Consider the following 14,959-nt stretch of genomic DNA (forward strand, 5'->3'; position numbering starts at 1 on the left):
AATAGACAACTCACGAGATGAATGTGCTGGAGCAAGTGTTTCATAAGCAGCTGTTCGCCATGTCCACAAATGCAACATTTACTGAGAAATACGTGCAGAAACAGCAGCACCCTTAAGGCAACAGCAATTGGAGGAATTTACAGCAAAAGCAACGGTTGTAATTCTAAAGTGGACATGCTAAATAAACGACACGTTAGGATATGCATCATGAGGCTACACAGGGCGGATGGTAATTTATTGTGTGGAATATGAAGCAGCTTTGTCAATCCACCGCTGGATGAAGGGCTCGCTATGCCTCTTGGCTGTGGTTTTGTTTGACCGTGCTTAAACGTAATGGTTCGGTTCGTGCGCTGCACGATGAACCCTGTAACCCGATGTGGATTCCCGGCCACGGCTGTCATCGGTCGCGAGAGTGATATCTGAATCGGCCCTGACCTTCCCACATTCACCAACATGCACTGGCCAGTAGGGTAAAGTACGGTCAAACAACCTCCGTAATTACCGCGACATGGGGAGGCCTTCATCTAACAGTGCATTGACAAGGGTTGTAAATAAAAACCAATATGAACCAGCCTCCAAACCACAACGGAGTCCACTATGCACTGACATTTTACGATGGACATGTCAAGTTGGCCAAACACAGCCCAAACAGTTGGAACAAGAGGAATGTTAAAGACAAGTGATTGCATCCAAACTTAAAATTACTGCACATTTTTTATTAAAAATGTATTGTATTTTAGTAATTTAGTGCACAACTAGAATTTACTTTAAAGGGTTTCCGAGATGATTTCGACACGATTGTTCTGCACAACGGACGTGAGTTATGTTTGAAGAAATCTGACAGTTGTATACCAATGTCTAGGTCCACATTCTCTGCTGACCGAGACGTGCAACACGACATCAGTTCAGAATGTTACTCTGCAGGTAAGATTGAAAGCGATCTTTATTTTGCATAGATGCCCTGGCATAGGCAATGCAGAGCTACACAACGGATGACAAAGATGTGCAGAAAAAACAAACTACCAGCCAGCCTTGGCCAATCTTACAGTTGAGCACCCATATCGCTCAACATCACGTCAATATATCCGCTCTTCCCTTAGCAAAGGTAACTTTGAAAGAACACCATCAATGCTAGTGCTGTACCGGTTAATCCAGACTGCCTTTGATGTCCAAATATGTGTAACATGATTTGGCAATGTTCATTTCAAAAAGAGTTCAGAGAGAAATACAAACAAAAGTAAATAAATATAACAAAACAATATCATTGTTATTTTGGACAAATAATTTTCTACATTTTGCCAGCCATTAAGTTGGTGTCTGCACTCACACTGCCAAGCGCTGCCCTCATTTTACATCCTGCATCACTCGCTCTTCCACTCCACAACTGCTGTTGCTGTAAAAGCTAAAAGTGCAGCCTTGCAATTGCTTGCTCGTGTCACTGTTGGCAGAAGGGCCTCCACTTGAGGGAGCTCCAGACAGCCCCTAATCTTCCATGATGGCCATCCGTCTTGGAAGAGCTGGTAGTACCCACACTTTACACCAACACGTGACATTCTGATCGACTGCTCAGGGACTGTTGCATTGACAAAGGCAGCGGTGGGACAGGGGGGATTTTAATAAACCTTTCCCATTGTTTCAACTGCCGTGTCGGGAGATCAAAGCGGCGACTTCTGGATTTCAAGCCCAGTGCGATAGCCATTACATTCCGGCAGCATCCCCGTTGCTACACATAACTTGGTCTGTGCAGGGCATTACACGCGCCACCGCAGCTACGACTTCTCTTTGCTGTGCTGCGCTGGATGAGCTGGCGTTGGCTGCGCTGCTTGTGCCTGCGTGACTATGGTGATGTGCTGGTGCTGCTGCGGCGGCGCTGTCGCACTGTGCAGCTGTGTCGGCGGCTGTTTGTCGGCGGAGGACTCGGTGGTCATGACGACGGTTGGCATGGAGACGGCGGGGCACACCACGGTGCCCTGTGGCAGTTGCTGAATTCGCACCTGCTGCTGCAGCTGCTGCAGCTGCTGCTGCGTGATGTAGCTCACCGGCTTGTGTCCCGGCAGCAGCTTGGCGCCGGCCGGCATCGTCGTGAGGATGATGTTGCGGCCCAGGCCCCCGAGGCCAGAGGTGGGCAGGCTGCCCTTAAGAATTGCCGATGCGGTGATGAGCCCCCCCTTGGCATGGCCGGGCTGCCCAAGCACCTGCAGGTTCGAGATGGGCAGCGTGATGGTGCCCGCCATCTTGGCCGACGGTGCGTGGGACACCACCGTGGCGGTGACGTGTGCGGGCCTGAGGCCGATGGACGCCAAGCTGGTGATGGCCGCGCTGGCCGCGCCCAGGGGGCCGTGCACGGACGTGACGGCGGGAGCCCGCTTGGCGGCGTCGCCCGCCTGCGCCTCGCCGGCGCCGACGATGACGCCCAGCTCGGGCATCACCCGCATGCCGAGCCGAGCCTCGCCGGCCGTCCCCGCCCCCAGCTTGGCGACGCCTCCCGACATCCCCGTGGCCGGCCTGGTGCCTCCGCCGCCCAGACTGGGCTGCGTGGTGAGTACCGAGGAGGTGACCGTGGACCTGGCGTGCGGCGGGGTGCTGTACGTTATGCCGCCCGAAGACATGAAGGTGGACTTGACGACGCCTGCCGGTACCGACGCCGTGGAGATGGCCGTGCGCAGAAACGTCTGCGCGTGGCCGAGGCCCGCTAGGGAAGAGACGGTCACAGACTTCAACAGCGTGGCGGCGCTCGAGGCGCTGCTCACCGGGAAAAGTCCTACGCCGGGTTTTGGATCGGCAAGCCCCGGGCGAGGGAGCATCTTTACGGCGGCCCCGGGCGAGGAGTCCAGGTCAGGAATTTCCGGCGTCGCCTTGATGACCGTGGCCGACGACAGGATGCCCTGCGGAGAGAGCACGGCTGTGCCGGGCATGCCCCGACTAACCCCCAGCGAGGACAGCAGTTCGGGGGTGACCTTCAGAGTGGTCAGCTGCCCCTTGGAGAGAGCGGCGGCCATTTCATGGGGCAGGCGCAGCACAGTCTGGGTTCGGGGCAGTGCGGCCAGCGCAGTGGTGAGGGTGACCTGCTGCCCCCGGGGCAGCGACACGGTGCTCAGGGGCAGCGGCGTCACGTCCTTCCCCTGAATGCGCAGATTCGACGTGGTCACCCCTTTGCCCATGCCCAGGGACACCTTCCTCACCACCGTCTGCGTCTTCAGCTGCGCGGACGGCCCCGCGCCCGTCACGGAGACGATAACGGGCGTAGACAGCGTCGCCTTGGAGACAGCGGCCGACACGGCGGACGTGGACGGGGTGGCGGAGTGCACGGATGTGCCCGCTAGCCCCTTGGAGATGACCGTGAGCGGCGCCGAGATGGCCGCGCCAAACGTGGGCGCGGGCAGGGCCACGGAGGCGGCCAGGCTGGCAATGGACACCGTTGCCACGGACGGGGACGTCACCGCGGAGACGGTGGCGGTCGCCGTGGAAACGCGCGCGGCCGGGGCCGGCGTGGAGGGGGCTGCCGAGGTGACGATGATCACCGTGCGGGAGGGGTGCGGAGTTGACGTGTCCGGCGCCGGAGCCCTCACGTTGACTTCTGGGGGATGCGACGCCACCGGCTGCTGCGCTGGCGACGTCAGGGGGATCAGCTTCTTGACCGGAACCGGTTCCAATGATGGCGTTTGTGGCGACTTGATGAGGCCGCTTATCTGTGGCATGACGGGGAGGCTCGGGCAAAGAGGACTCGGTCCCTGCAAGCTCTGTTCAGCGTTGCTCTCCGGTGGAGCCTTCTCGTTCTCCTCCACCTTGGGGGTGATGATCTTTGAGATAGCCGCGTGTGCCGACACCGCAGCGAACGACGTGGTGCTCAAGGTCGGCGTGGGGGGCGTGGACGGTTCCAGGGAGCTCGCGTTTCCCTCGGGAGGCACGAGCATCGGTATCTCCTTAAAGCCGGATTTCCCTTTGCCGGGCGGCTTCGGTTTCTGCTGCAACGCCTTCTTGGCTTTCGCCGCTGCAGCCTGCGCCTGGTGAATTCTCTCAAACTCCTCCTGACTGCGGTTCCTGTGCAGATAGATCCACAGCTTGCGGCCGATATCGTACTTGACGCAGGGGTCCTTCTCGTAGTGCAACCGGTCCAAAGCGCCGCTCACGACAGTGTTGATCTGCGCATTGGTGACGTCGGAAGCCAAAAACTGCGAGTCCTTGAGAAGCTCGCAAATCTCGGCGCGTGTCCCCTCGCCATTGGGCAGTCGCGCCGCCGCGTCTCGAACCAGGGACAGGATGGTGACATAGGCGGGACGGTCTGAGCGCAGCAGGGAGTGCTCCCGGGCCTTGTTCAGCGCCGTCTCCTTGTCAAACACGCCCTTCACGGGCCCCACCACTGACTCGAAGCCATGCATGCAGAAGGTGAACGCCTTGTGCGGCTGGCTGTAGCGCTGCCGCTCCCGCTCCTGGAAGACTCTCTTCTCCTCCTCGGTGCTCGGACGCACAACATAGTCGGTCCTCACCCGCGGCGTGGGCGGCAAGATTTCGCCCTCCTCGCGGTCTTTTGACTGGCTCTGATCTTTCGTTTCCAACCACAGCTGGCACAGCACCTCCATTTCATTGTTCGAGTCGCGGCCGCCGCCGATCCACTTCCACTGCTGCAGTCTGTCTTTGTAGTCGACATAGGGAGCGAAATTTGGGGGCAACGAAGGCAGCGTCATGCTGGCGTCTCCGGCCAGGAACCGCAGTGAAGACGGCACGAGCTCTTGCCAGTTCTGCCCCGCGAGAACCCAGCCGGTGCTTTGAGCAGCTGGAGAGGTTAAAAACGCAGATACGCCCTCTTCCAGTGCCGCCGAGTTGGCTTTTCCGTCCGGCAGGAAAAGATTGCGGAGGAGGCCGAAGAAACACGAAGGAGAGTTCCCATCCCTCTCTGAGGTCCACAGGTCTTCCGGCACTTCTGCCTTGGGCGTTACAGAGGGCAGCTCTGCCTCCTGCACCGGGCCGCTCCTGTCTGGAGAGAAGGACGGCTGCTCCACAACGACGTCGCCCTCCTGTTTGATTTTTCCCCGACGGCGCTTCTCCTCCTTCATCCGGCGCCGCGGCACCACGAGCCCCGCTAACTCCGAAATGGTTCCGCCCCCCTTCTTGTTGGGCACGTTCATGCGTGTGAGGATGTCGCCGAGGGTCAGCTCGCTTGTGTCCAGGGCCGGATCGTCCGGGTGAATCTTCCGTCTGGCCAGGTGACTCTTCATCAATGACTTTATCCCCTCATCTCCCATCTCCTCTCTGTCCAGCGTCTTCATGTCCTGTGTGCACAGAGTAGGGAGGACTCGCGGCGCTGCGGCGGTGGTGGCGGTGGTGGAGACCGGGCTCCTGGTTCCTCTTCGCAGCTGCTGGTCTTCTTCATCCTCATCCGAAGATGGATTGGGGTCGCCGCACTCCTCTCGCACTTCGTTGAGGATGTTGCGAAACCGCTTCCTCACCCGCTCCTCCCTGGCCTCGGCACCCTCCCTGCCTGCCTGTCTTTCCAGCCGGCGCTTGCGCTTGAGCGAGTCCGCGGACTGGTGCCGCGCGGCGGCTTGCAGCAGTTCGTGGCGAGATAGCAGGATCTCGCGCAGTAGGCCATGCGTGCGCTGCTGCTGCCGCCGCAAGTAACGCTTGTACTGCGCCTTGCGGCACAGGGCCCTGTAGTGCACTACTTCGGGGCTGAAGAAGCCCGTTTGGAACATGCGCTGAGCGCTTTCCAGCGGATTTCCAAACCAGAAATTTTCGCCGGAGAAGAGGGCGCGCAGGGTGGCGTGGCGGTTCTCCGCCTCCTCCGCAGGGAAGGAGGGCAGCAGCGCCCAGAGTCGCGCGCGCTCCGCGTCCGACAGGGCCTCGCGCCACGTGTCGGCCGACAGCACCTCGGCCCAAAGTTCCGGACTCTCCAGCAACGTCTCCGGCAGGCTCACCAGTTCCCCGGCCAGCAGACACTCCTCCATGGCCGGCCCACACGACTCCTGCTCATTTTCATCATCCTCCTCCTCGTCCGTTTCGTCGTCCTCCTCACCAAGGCCATCTTCTTGGCCGTTCCCTTCCTCGTCGTCCTCCTCCTCTTCTTCCTCGTCATCCTCCATAGGCTCCCCGGCCAACATCATGTCCAAGGCCTCCATAGCTTCTGCGAGTGTGTCCGGCCGCCGGGGGACAGACGCCAAATCAGCAGAATGGCAGTTTGCCGCTACGCTGGCATCACAGTCCCTTCCGATGTCTGTCCAAAGATACAAACAACACAAAGGTGAATTTCAAAAGGGATGGTTTTCTTAATTCTTCCATAAAATACTACACATCGTTATATTTACTTGTTAAATGTTATTTTTGTGCTCCAATGTTCTAAACTAATTGAGAACGGATATGCAATGGACATACACAACAATGAAAGCGCACCGCAACCTACACGGCAAATAACAATTTAAAAGCAAACGTAATTCTGGGTCTCTGCCTATGAGTCTGTGAGTGTCTCTTATACTGGAGAAATATGATGAGCTATGAAGCTATTTTTAACAAATGTCCAATAGACTCGGTTTCCCGATAAGTGCCTGTGTTTCTGTGAGTCTATGAGCCTCTGAGGGTCTCTACGAGTCTCACGTAGATACACTAGCCCCACACAGATACACTGGCCCCACACAGATACACTAGCCACACACAGATACACTGACCCCACACAGATACACTGGGCTCACACAGATACACTGACCCCACACAGATACACTGGCCCCACACAGATACACTGGCCCCACACAGATACACTGGCCCCACACAGATACACTGGCCCCACACAGATACACTGGCCTCACACAGATACACTAGCCTCACACAGATACACTGGCCTCACACAGATACACTGACCCCACACAGATACACTGACCCCACACAGATACACTGGCCCCACACAGATACACTGGCCCCACACAGATACACTGACCCCACACAGATACACTAGGCCTCACACAGATACACTAGCCTCACACAGATACACTGACCCCACACAGATACACTAGCCTCACACAGATACACTGACCCCACACAGATACACTGACCCCACACAGATACACTGGCCCCACACAGATACACTGGCCTCACACAGATACACTGGCCTCACACAGATACACTAGGCCCACACAGATACACTGACCCCACACAGATACACTGGCCCCACACAGATACACTGGCCTCACACAGATACACTGGCCTCACACAGATACACTAGGCCCACACAGATACACTGACCCCACACAGATACACTGGCCCCACACAGATACACTGGCCTCACACAGATACACTGGCCTCACACAGATACACTGACCCCACACAGATACACTAGCCCCACACAGATACACTAGCCCCACACAGATATACTGGCCTCACACAGATACACTGACCCCACACAGATACATTAGCCCCACACAGATACACTAGGCCCCACAGATACACTGACCCCACACAGATACACTGGCCCCACACAGATACACTAGGCCCCACACAGATACACGGGCCTCACACAGATACACTAGGCCTCACACAGATACACTGACCCCACACAGATACACTGGCCCCACACAGATACACTAGGCCCCACACAGATACACGGGCCTCACACAGATACACTAGGCCTCACACAGATACACTGACCCCACACAGATACACTGGCCCCACACAGATACACTGACCCCACACAGATACACTGACCCCACACAGATACACTGACCTCACACAGATACACTGGCCTCACACAGATACACTGGCCTCACACAGATACACTGACCCCACACAGATACACTGACCCCACACAGATACACTGACCCCACACAGATACACTAGGCCCCACACAGATACACTAGGCCTCACACAGATACATTGACCCCACACAGATACACTGGCCCCACACAGATACACTGACCCCACACAGATACACTGGCCTCACACAGATACACTGACCCCACACAGATACACTGGCCTCACACAGATACACTGACCCCACACAGATACACTAGCCTCACACAGATACACTGGCCTCACACAGATACACTGACCCCACACAGATACACTAGCCTCACACAGATACACTGACCCCACACAGATACACTGACCCCACACAGATACACTGGCCTCACACAGATACACTGACCCCACACAGATACACTGACCCCACACAGATACACTGACCCCACACAGATACACTGACCCCACACAGATACACTGACCCCACACAGATACACTGACCCCACACAGATACACTGACCCCACACAGATACACTGACCCCACACAGATACACTGGCCTCACACAGATACACTGACCCCACACAGATACACTGGCCTCACACAGATACACTGACCCCACACAGATACACTGACCCCACACAGATACACTGACCCCACACAGATACACTGGCCTCACACAGATACACTAGCCCCACACAGATACACAGTCATGCAAGCCCCCTCTTGCACAGCAGCACAGAGACGTCCGCGTGGGTATAAGCGCATCAGTCAAACAAAGTATTCATGACGGGGAATATCAATGTGTCGTTAAACCCGCCACCACCCGACACAGCCAATTAGTAAACAGAACATGCCAATTCGTTACTAGTACAGCACACCGGTGTGTTGAAGAGCAAATCCACAACATTTATGTTTCGCCAGAAATTACAACTGGCATCATCAGGCTGCAGCCAGATTTGTGGAAAAATCCTCCTGTTTCATTCCTTAAATATGTATGTTGAAATTCTTTCGCACCGTACGTAACCAACCGTGCTAACACAGCACACATTATGAGAGACGCAACCCAGAACATTACACGAGACACAATACAGTACACGCTGAGACACAATACAGTACACGTTGAGACACAATACAGTACACGTTGAGACACAACACAGTACACGTTTAGACACAACAGTACACGTTGAGACACAATACAGTACACGCTGAGACACAGCACAGTACACGCTGAGACACAATACAGTACACGTTGGGACACAATACAGTACACGTTAAGACACAATACAGTACACGTTGAGACACAGTACAGTACACGTTGAGACAGTACACGTTGAGACACAGCACAGTACACGTTGAGACACAACACAGTACACGTTGAGACACAACACAGTACACGTTGAGACACAATACAGTACACGTTGAGACACAATACAGTACACGTTGAGACACAACACAATACACGTTGAGACACAGTACAGTACACGTTGAGACACAGTACAGTACACGTTGAGACACAACACAATACACGTTGAGACACAATACAGTACACGTTGAGACACAGTACAGTACACGTTGAAACAATACAGTACACGTTGAGACACAGTACAGTACACGTTGAGACACAATACAGTACACGTTGAGACACAACACAGTACACGTTGAGACACAATACAGTACACGTTGAGACACAATACAGTACACGTTGAGACACAGTACAGTACACGTTGAGACACAATACAGTACACGTTGAGACACAGTACAGTACACGTTGAGACAACACAGTACACGTTGAGACAGTACACGTTGAGACACAATACAGTACACGTTGAGACAACACAGTACACGTTGAGACACAACACAGTACACGTTGAGACGCAATACAGTACACGTTGAGACAACACAGTACACGTTGAGACAGTACACGTTGAGACACAATACAGTACACGTTGAGACAACACAGTACACGTTGAGACACAACACAGTACACGTTGAGACACAACACAGTACACGTTGAGACACAACACAGTACACGTTGAGACACAGTACAGTACACGTTGAGACACAGTACAGTACACGCTGAGACAATACAGTACACGTTGAGACACAACACAGTACACGTTGAGACACAATACAGTACACGTTGAGACACAACACAATACAGTACACGCTGAGACACAACACAATACAGTACACGTTGAGACACAATACAGTACACGCTGAGACACAATACAGTACACGCTGAGACACAGCACAGTACACGTTGAGACACAATACAGTACACGTTGGGACACAATACAGTACACGTTGAGACACAATACAGTACACGTTGAGACACAGCACAGTACACGTTGAGACAGTACAGTACACGTTGAGACACAATACAGTACAGTACACGTTGAGACACAGTACAGTACACGTTGAGACAGTACAGTACACGTTGAGACAGTACAGTACACGTTGAGACACAACACAGTACACGTTGAGACACAGTACAGTACACGTTGAGACACAACACAATACACGTTGAGACACAGTACAGTACACGTTGAGATACAACACAGTACACGTTGAGACACAGTACAGTACACGTTGACACAACACAGTACAGTACACGTTGAGACACAATACAGTACACGTTGAGACATAGTACACGTTGAGACACAGTACAGTACACGTTGAGACAACAGTACAGTACACGTTGAGACAGTACACGTTGAGACACAATACAGTACACGTTGAGACACAACACAGTACACGTTGAGACACAATACAGTACACGTTGAGACACAACACAATACAGTACACGCTGAGACACAACACAATACAGTACACGTTGAGACACAATACAGTACACGTTGAGACACAATACAGTACACGTTGAGACACAGTACAGTACACGTTGAGACACAGCACAGTACACGTTGAGACACAGCACAGTACACGTTGAGACACAATACAGTACACGTTGGGACACAATACAGTACACGTTGAGACACAACACAGTACACGTTGAGACACAATACAGTACACGTTGAGACACAGCACAGTACATGTTGAGACAGTACAGTACACGTTGAGACACAATACAGTACAGTACACGTTGAGACACAGTACAGTACACGTTGAGACACAGTACAGTACACGTTGAGACACAACACAGTACACGTTGAGACACAGTACAGTACACGTTGAGACACAGTACAGTACACGTTGAGACAACACAGTACACGTTGAGACACAGTACAGTACACGTTGAGACACAACACAGTACACGTTGAGACACAGTACAGTATACGTTGAGACAACACAATACACGTTGAGACACAGTACAGTACACGTTGAGACACAACACAGTACACGTTGAGACACAGTACAGTACACGTTGACACAACACAGTACAGTACACGTTGAGACACAATACAGTACAGTACACGTTGAGACAGTACACGTTGATACACAATACAGTACACGTTGAGACAACACAGTACAGTACACGTTGAGACAGTACACGCTGAGACACAATACAGTACACGTTGAGACACAACACAGTACACGTTACGAGACTCAATAAGTCGGCGTTCAGAGACAACACAGCACTAGGAAACGCCAAGGCACCGTGGTCCTCGCGACACGCGGAAGCCTGCGGCGGTACCGTCGAGTAGCCGGAGACGTCCCGCGGGGGCACTGTGCTGCAGCGATGCCGCGGGGTGCTGCTGCTGCTGCCAGGGCAGTGCGGCCCGTACTGTGGCTCCACAGCGATGCCGAGGCGAGCCTGGCGCGGCGGGGGGGTGGGTGGCTGTACTGCGGCCCCCGGGGGTCGACGCGCAGGCCGCGGCGAATGTGCGGGCCGCGAAACGGGCGCTGCGCCGCGTTCCACAACACGCGCGTGCGCGCACCCCAACAGCGGCAGATTCCTGTACAGGTTTTTAAACTTGTTAATTCGTTACGAGCGTGTTTATTCACTTGCTTGCATAGTCGTAATAATAATGATGAACGATGCGCTCACCTTAAAAGACGCTCTGCTGCAATGTATTGCGGGATTATACAGGAGTCACTGGTTTGTGTTGGCAGTCTGCCGAGTATAGTTTGCTGGTAACAGCCCGCTCAAGGTGTGTTTAATTTGTGTGTTAGTATTCTTATGATGGGATGTGTACTCGTATGTTGATGTTCGCACACACCGCACCGTGCCCCCCCCAACGCCCGCTCGAACCCGCGGGGGCCGCGTCGGGCGAATCTGTGCGCGCGAATCGCCGGACTGCGCGTCAAGAGCGCACGTGTGGCGGCATGGGCGAAGTGCCACACGACACAGACAAAGGGCCCCCGTGTAGCTCACCCGCACCGCTGGGGCAAGTGCTGGCACGGCCACACGAGTTGAGTGGGTGGCCAAAACGGTAACCACGCCCTGTCGCCTTTGTCTTCCCCCAGGGCTGATGTTTACACACCAATTTATGGTTGAGTCTACCTAGGGGAGGGCCCATGACCGATTCAATTATTCGACACTGATTGGGGGCCGTCCATAAATGACGTCACGCGATTTTGGACGATTTTTGACCCCCCCCCCTTCGTCACACGGCGTCACAAAAAGTCAGACCTCCCCCCGCTCAAATATGACGTCACAAAGCTCTGCCCCCCCCCAAAAATATATAATACATGCTTCAAATTGCTTTAAACTACTGTATTGTCATTGTAGTGCGTATTTAATGTGCCGCTGCACTCTGATGTAGGAAAAAACATTTAAATAAAGTCTTCAATTAAGTAGAACGTGTTTATATTTATTTAAAGTTGCGCATTTTTATGTGACGTCACATTTCTCAACCCCCCCCCCTCGTCACACATCGTCACAAATGTCTGACCCTCCCCCAGGTGCGTGACGTCATTTATGGACGGCCCCTAGTTCGGGAGAGGGAATCCAACTGAGGTCACCGGGTTCGTAGCGCATTGCGCTAACCACTACACCACGGCTCCCCGGACACAACCGTCGTTCGCCACTAAAATTAAAAACTAATATTTTACTTACCAGGTAAGGCCCACCAAGCTATATGGCTCTTTTTCAGAATCGTCCTGGGCACAAATGATAGCTCAACAATGTAGACATCAATCATGTAGCAATCTGTAGCCCCCAAATCTAAACGCACGTTTCTAAATATGGAGGGGGGGAAACCGGAAGACCTGGAGAAAATTGCACAGGGAAAACTCCAAACTCCAAATCTACAGGCGTCAGGGTCGGGATCAAACCCACGCGTCCTGTATACCGAGTGATGTTACCGCAGCGCTTGTGCCAAGCTAGGTACACGTTGAGGCAAAATTAAGTGTGGAAGGCTCTCGCAGCTGCCAAGGCACGGGACGGAGACATCACAGCGATACACTCCGCTCCTCCTGACGCAGTTGTCTGGCTTGACCACCTGAATGTGAAATTGTAGTGAATGTGTAATTAATTGAAGTTGTTGCTCTGCATCTACATAAGCCAGACGAAAGAAGACTTCACCAGACCCATATGTTACGGTTTGACCGAGGTGCTTCGCTGTGTTTTAGCCACCCGGTGCTCCGCGAGTTGAGCGGCGCCCCTCCGCCCACCGATGTTGAAGGGCGACTGTCTCCAACTGCCCAGGAGCGTCTCTTCCATAGAGGCTGATCTTGACACCGCTGTCACCGTCATCTGCAAGTCCACTCAGCCACCTCTATCCGGCCAAATAAGCTGCCTGGGTATGCGGGCTACATGACTAAGCCAACGCTCGCCTGCCGGAGGCGCTCACTGATGGGACTGTCCAGATCTTCCGAGGATCTGAGCCCCTCATACAATCCAGCCTGGTTAAACTCAGGATGAATCGTAGGCAGACCAGCCTGAATGTTTCAAACCGGTGCAGATGTTCCATTCGAGAGTCCCACGTTTCACAAGCACAGGGAGGGCATCACTCCTCGAAGACCTGTAACTTCATAAACAAGCGATAGGCCAGATAAATTCCACGTCGCGTTACACAGGCGATGAAAAGATTCCTCTCGATTAAGCCAAATTTGCCATGCAAATATGCTGTTGTTCAAATATGTATTTCTGTATCTCTCCATTTGTCTTTTGGACACAAAGAGAGATAGACACGGAGATACAAATACAATTTTTGATTTAAAGCTTTCGTGACTGCAGGGATTCATATTCTTGGTTCTTTCGGTAAAGTCACGTAGAAGGGAAACAATAAAATAATAATAAATATAAAACAATAAAATTATCACGACGTTTCGACTGCAACACATGCAATCATCATCAGGTGTGAAAACCACAAGAAAATTTGAAAAAAGTGGCGGTTATTTTTAACGTTAGCACCGCGGAGAGAGATTTGATACTTCACTTGGAATGGAACTTTCTACAAACAAACTGAGGGCACCCCAATGGGCTCCTCCCTATCTCCGGTTGCAGCCAACATTTTCATGGAGAAATTTGAGACTGACGCCATCCAGACTGCCACTCTGCGCCCAACCTTATGGCAGAGGTACGTGGATGACACTTTCGTCATCTGGCCACATGGCCGGCCTGCTCTAGACCAATTCTTCGACCACATCAATTCCATACACCCAGCCATCAGATTTACCATGGAAGTCGAAAAAGATGGCAAGCTACCTTTTTTGGATCTCCTAATAAAAAAGATACCTGATGGTTCAATGAGCCACTCTGTCTACAGGAAAGCTACCCATACGGATGCTTACCTGAAACCGGATTCCCACCACCATCCATCCCAGAAGAATTCCCTCATCAAGACTCTGCACCATAGAGCCCAATGCATATCCGACCAGGAACATATAGCCAGTGAACTCAAGCACGTACACCAAGCTCTTAAGGCTAATGGTTATTCCGACTACACAATCCGCAAAGCTATCACTCCAACCAAGAAGAAGGACCCTCTTGAGGAGCCTTTCAAAACCATCACTTTACCCTACATTGCTGGGATCACAAAAAAGATCTCCAAAATCTTGAATAAACACAAGATCCAGGTCCGATTCAACACATTACATAAAATCCGTGATCTGGTTCCGTCTGTAAAAGATGTGATTCCGGACATACAGTACCCTGGCGTCTACAAACTAAGTTGCCTCTGTGGTAGTAGTTACATTGGAGAAACCAAACGACGTCTCGGACCGCATTCGTGAACACAAAGCAGACCTGAAACACGGTAGGACCAACACCTCGGCCGTGGCAGATCACTGTTATAACTCAGTAGGTTCACATGACATTGACTTCTCCAAGAC

General features: G+C 52.9%; 1 protein-coding gene across 1 annotated transcript; it reads right to left on the reverse strand.

Moving 5' to 3' along the window:
• Nucleotides 1-62: 62 nt before the first annotated feature.
• Nucleotides 63-12,286, reverse strand: NFRKB (nuclear factor related to kappaB binding protein). The gene is made up of 3 exons (XM_032964364.2): nucleotides 11,730-12,286; nucleotides 11,376-11,637; nucleotides 63-6,211 (listed from the first exon to the last, which is right to left on the reverse strand). Exon 3 carries the CDS (start codon nucleotides 6,114-6,116, stop codon nucleotides 1,770-1,772), a length of 4,347 nt encoding a protein of 1,448 aa, XP_032820255.2. The 5' UTR covers nucleotides 6,117-6,211; nucleotides 11,376-11,637; nucleotides 11,730-12,286; the 3' UTR covers nucleotides 63-1,769.
• Between the last annotated feature and the right edge of the window lie 2,673 nt (nucleotides 12,287-14,959).

Source organism: Petromyzon marinus, chromosome 32, assembly GCF_048934315.1.
Source record: "Petromyzon marinus isolate PM22_M1 ecotype Great Lakes invasive population chromosome 32, UKy_Petmar_22M1.pri1.0, whole genome shotgun sequence".
Taxonomy (NCBI): domain Eukaryota; kingdom Metazoa; phylum Chordata; class Hyperoartia; order Petromyzontiformes; family Petromyzontidae; genus Petromyzon; species Petromyzon marinus.

What these genes read in the sequence shown, in the direction of transcription:
- NFRKB (XM_032964364.2), bottom strand. Translation starts at nt 6,116, where the DNA reads ATGGAGGCCTTGGACATGATGTTGGCCGGGGAGCCTATGGAGGATGAC.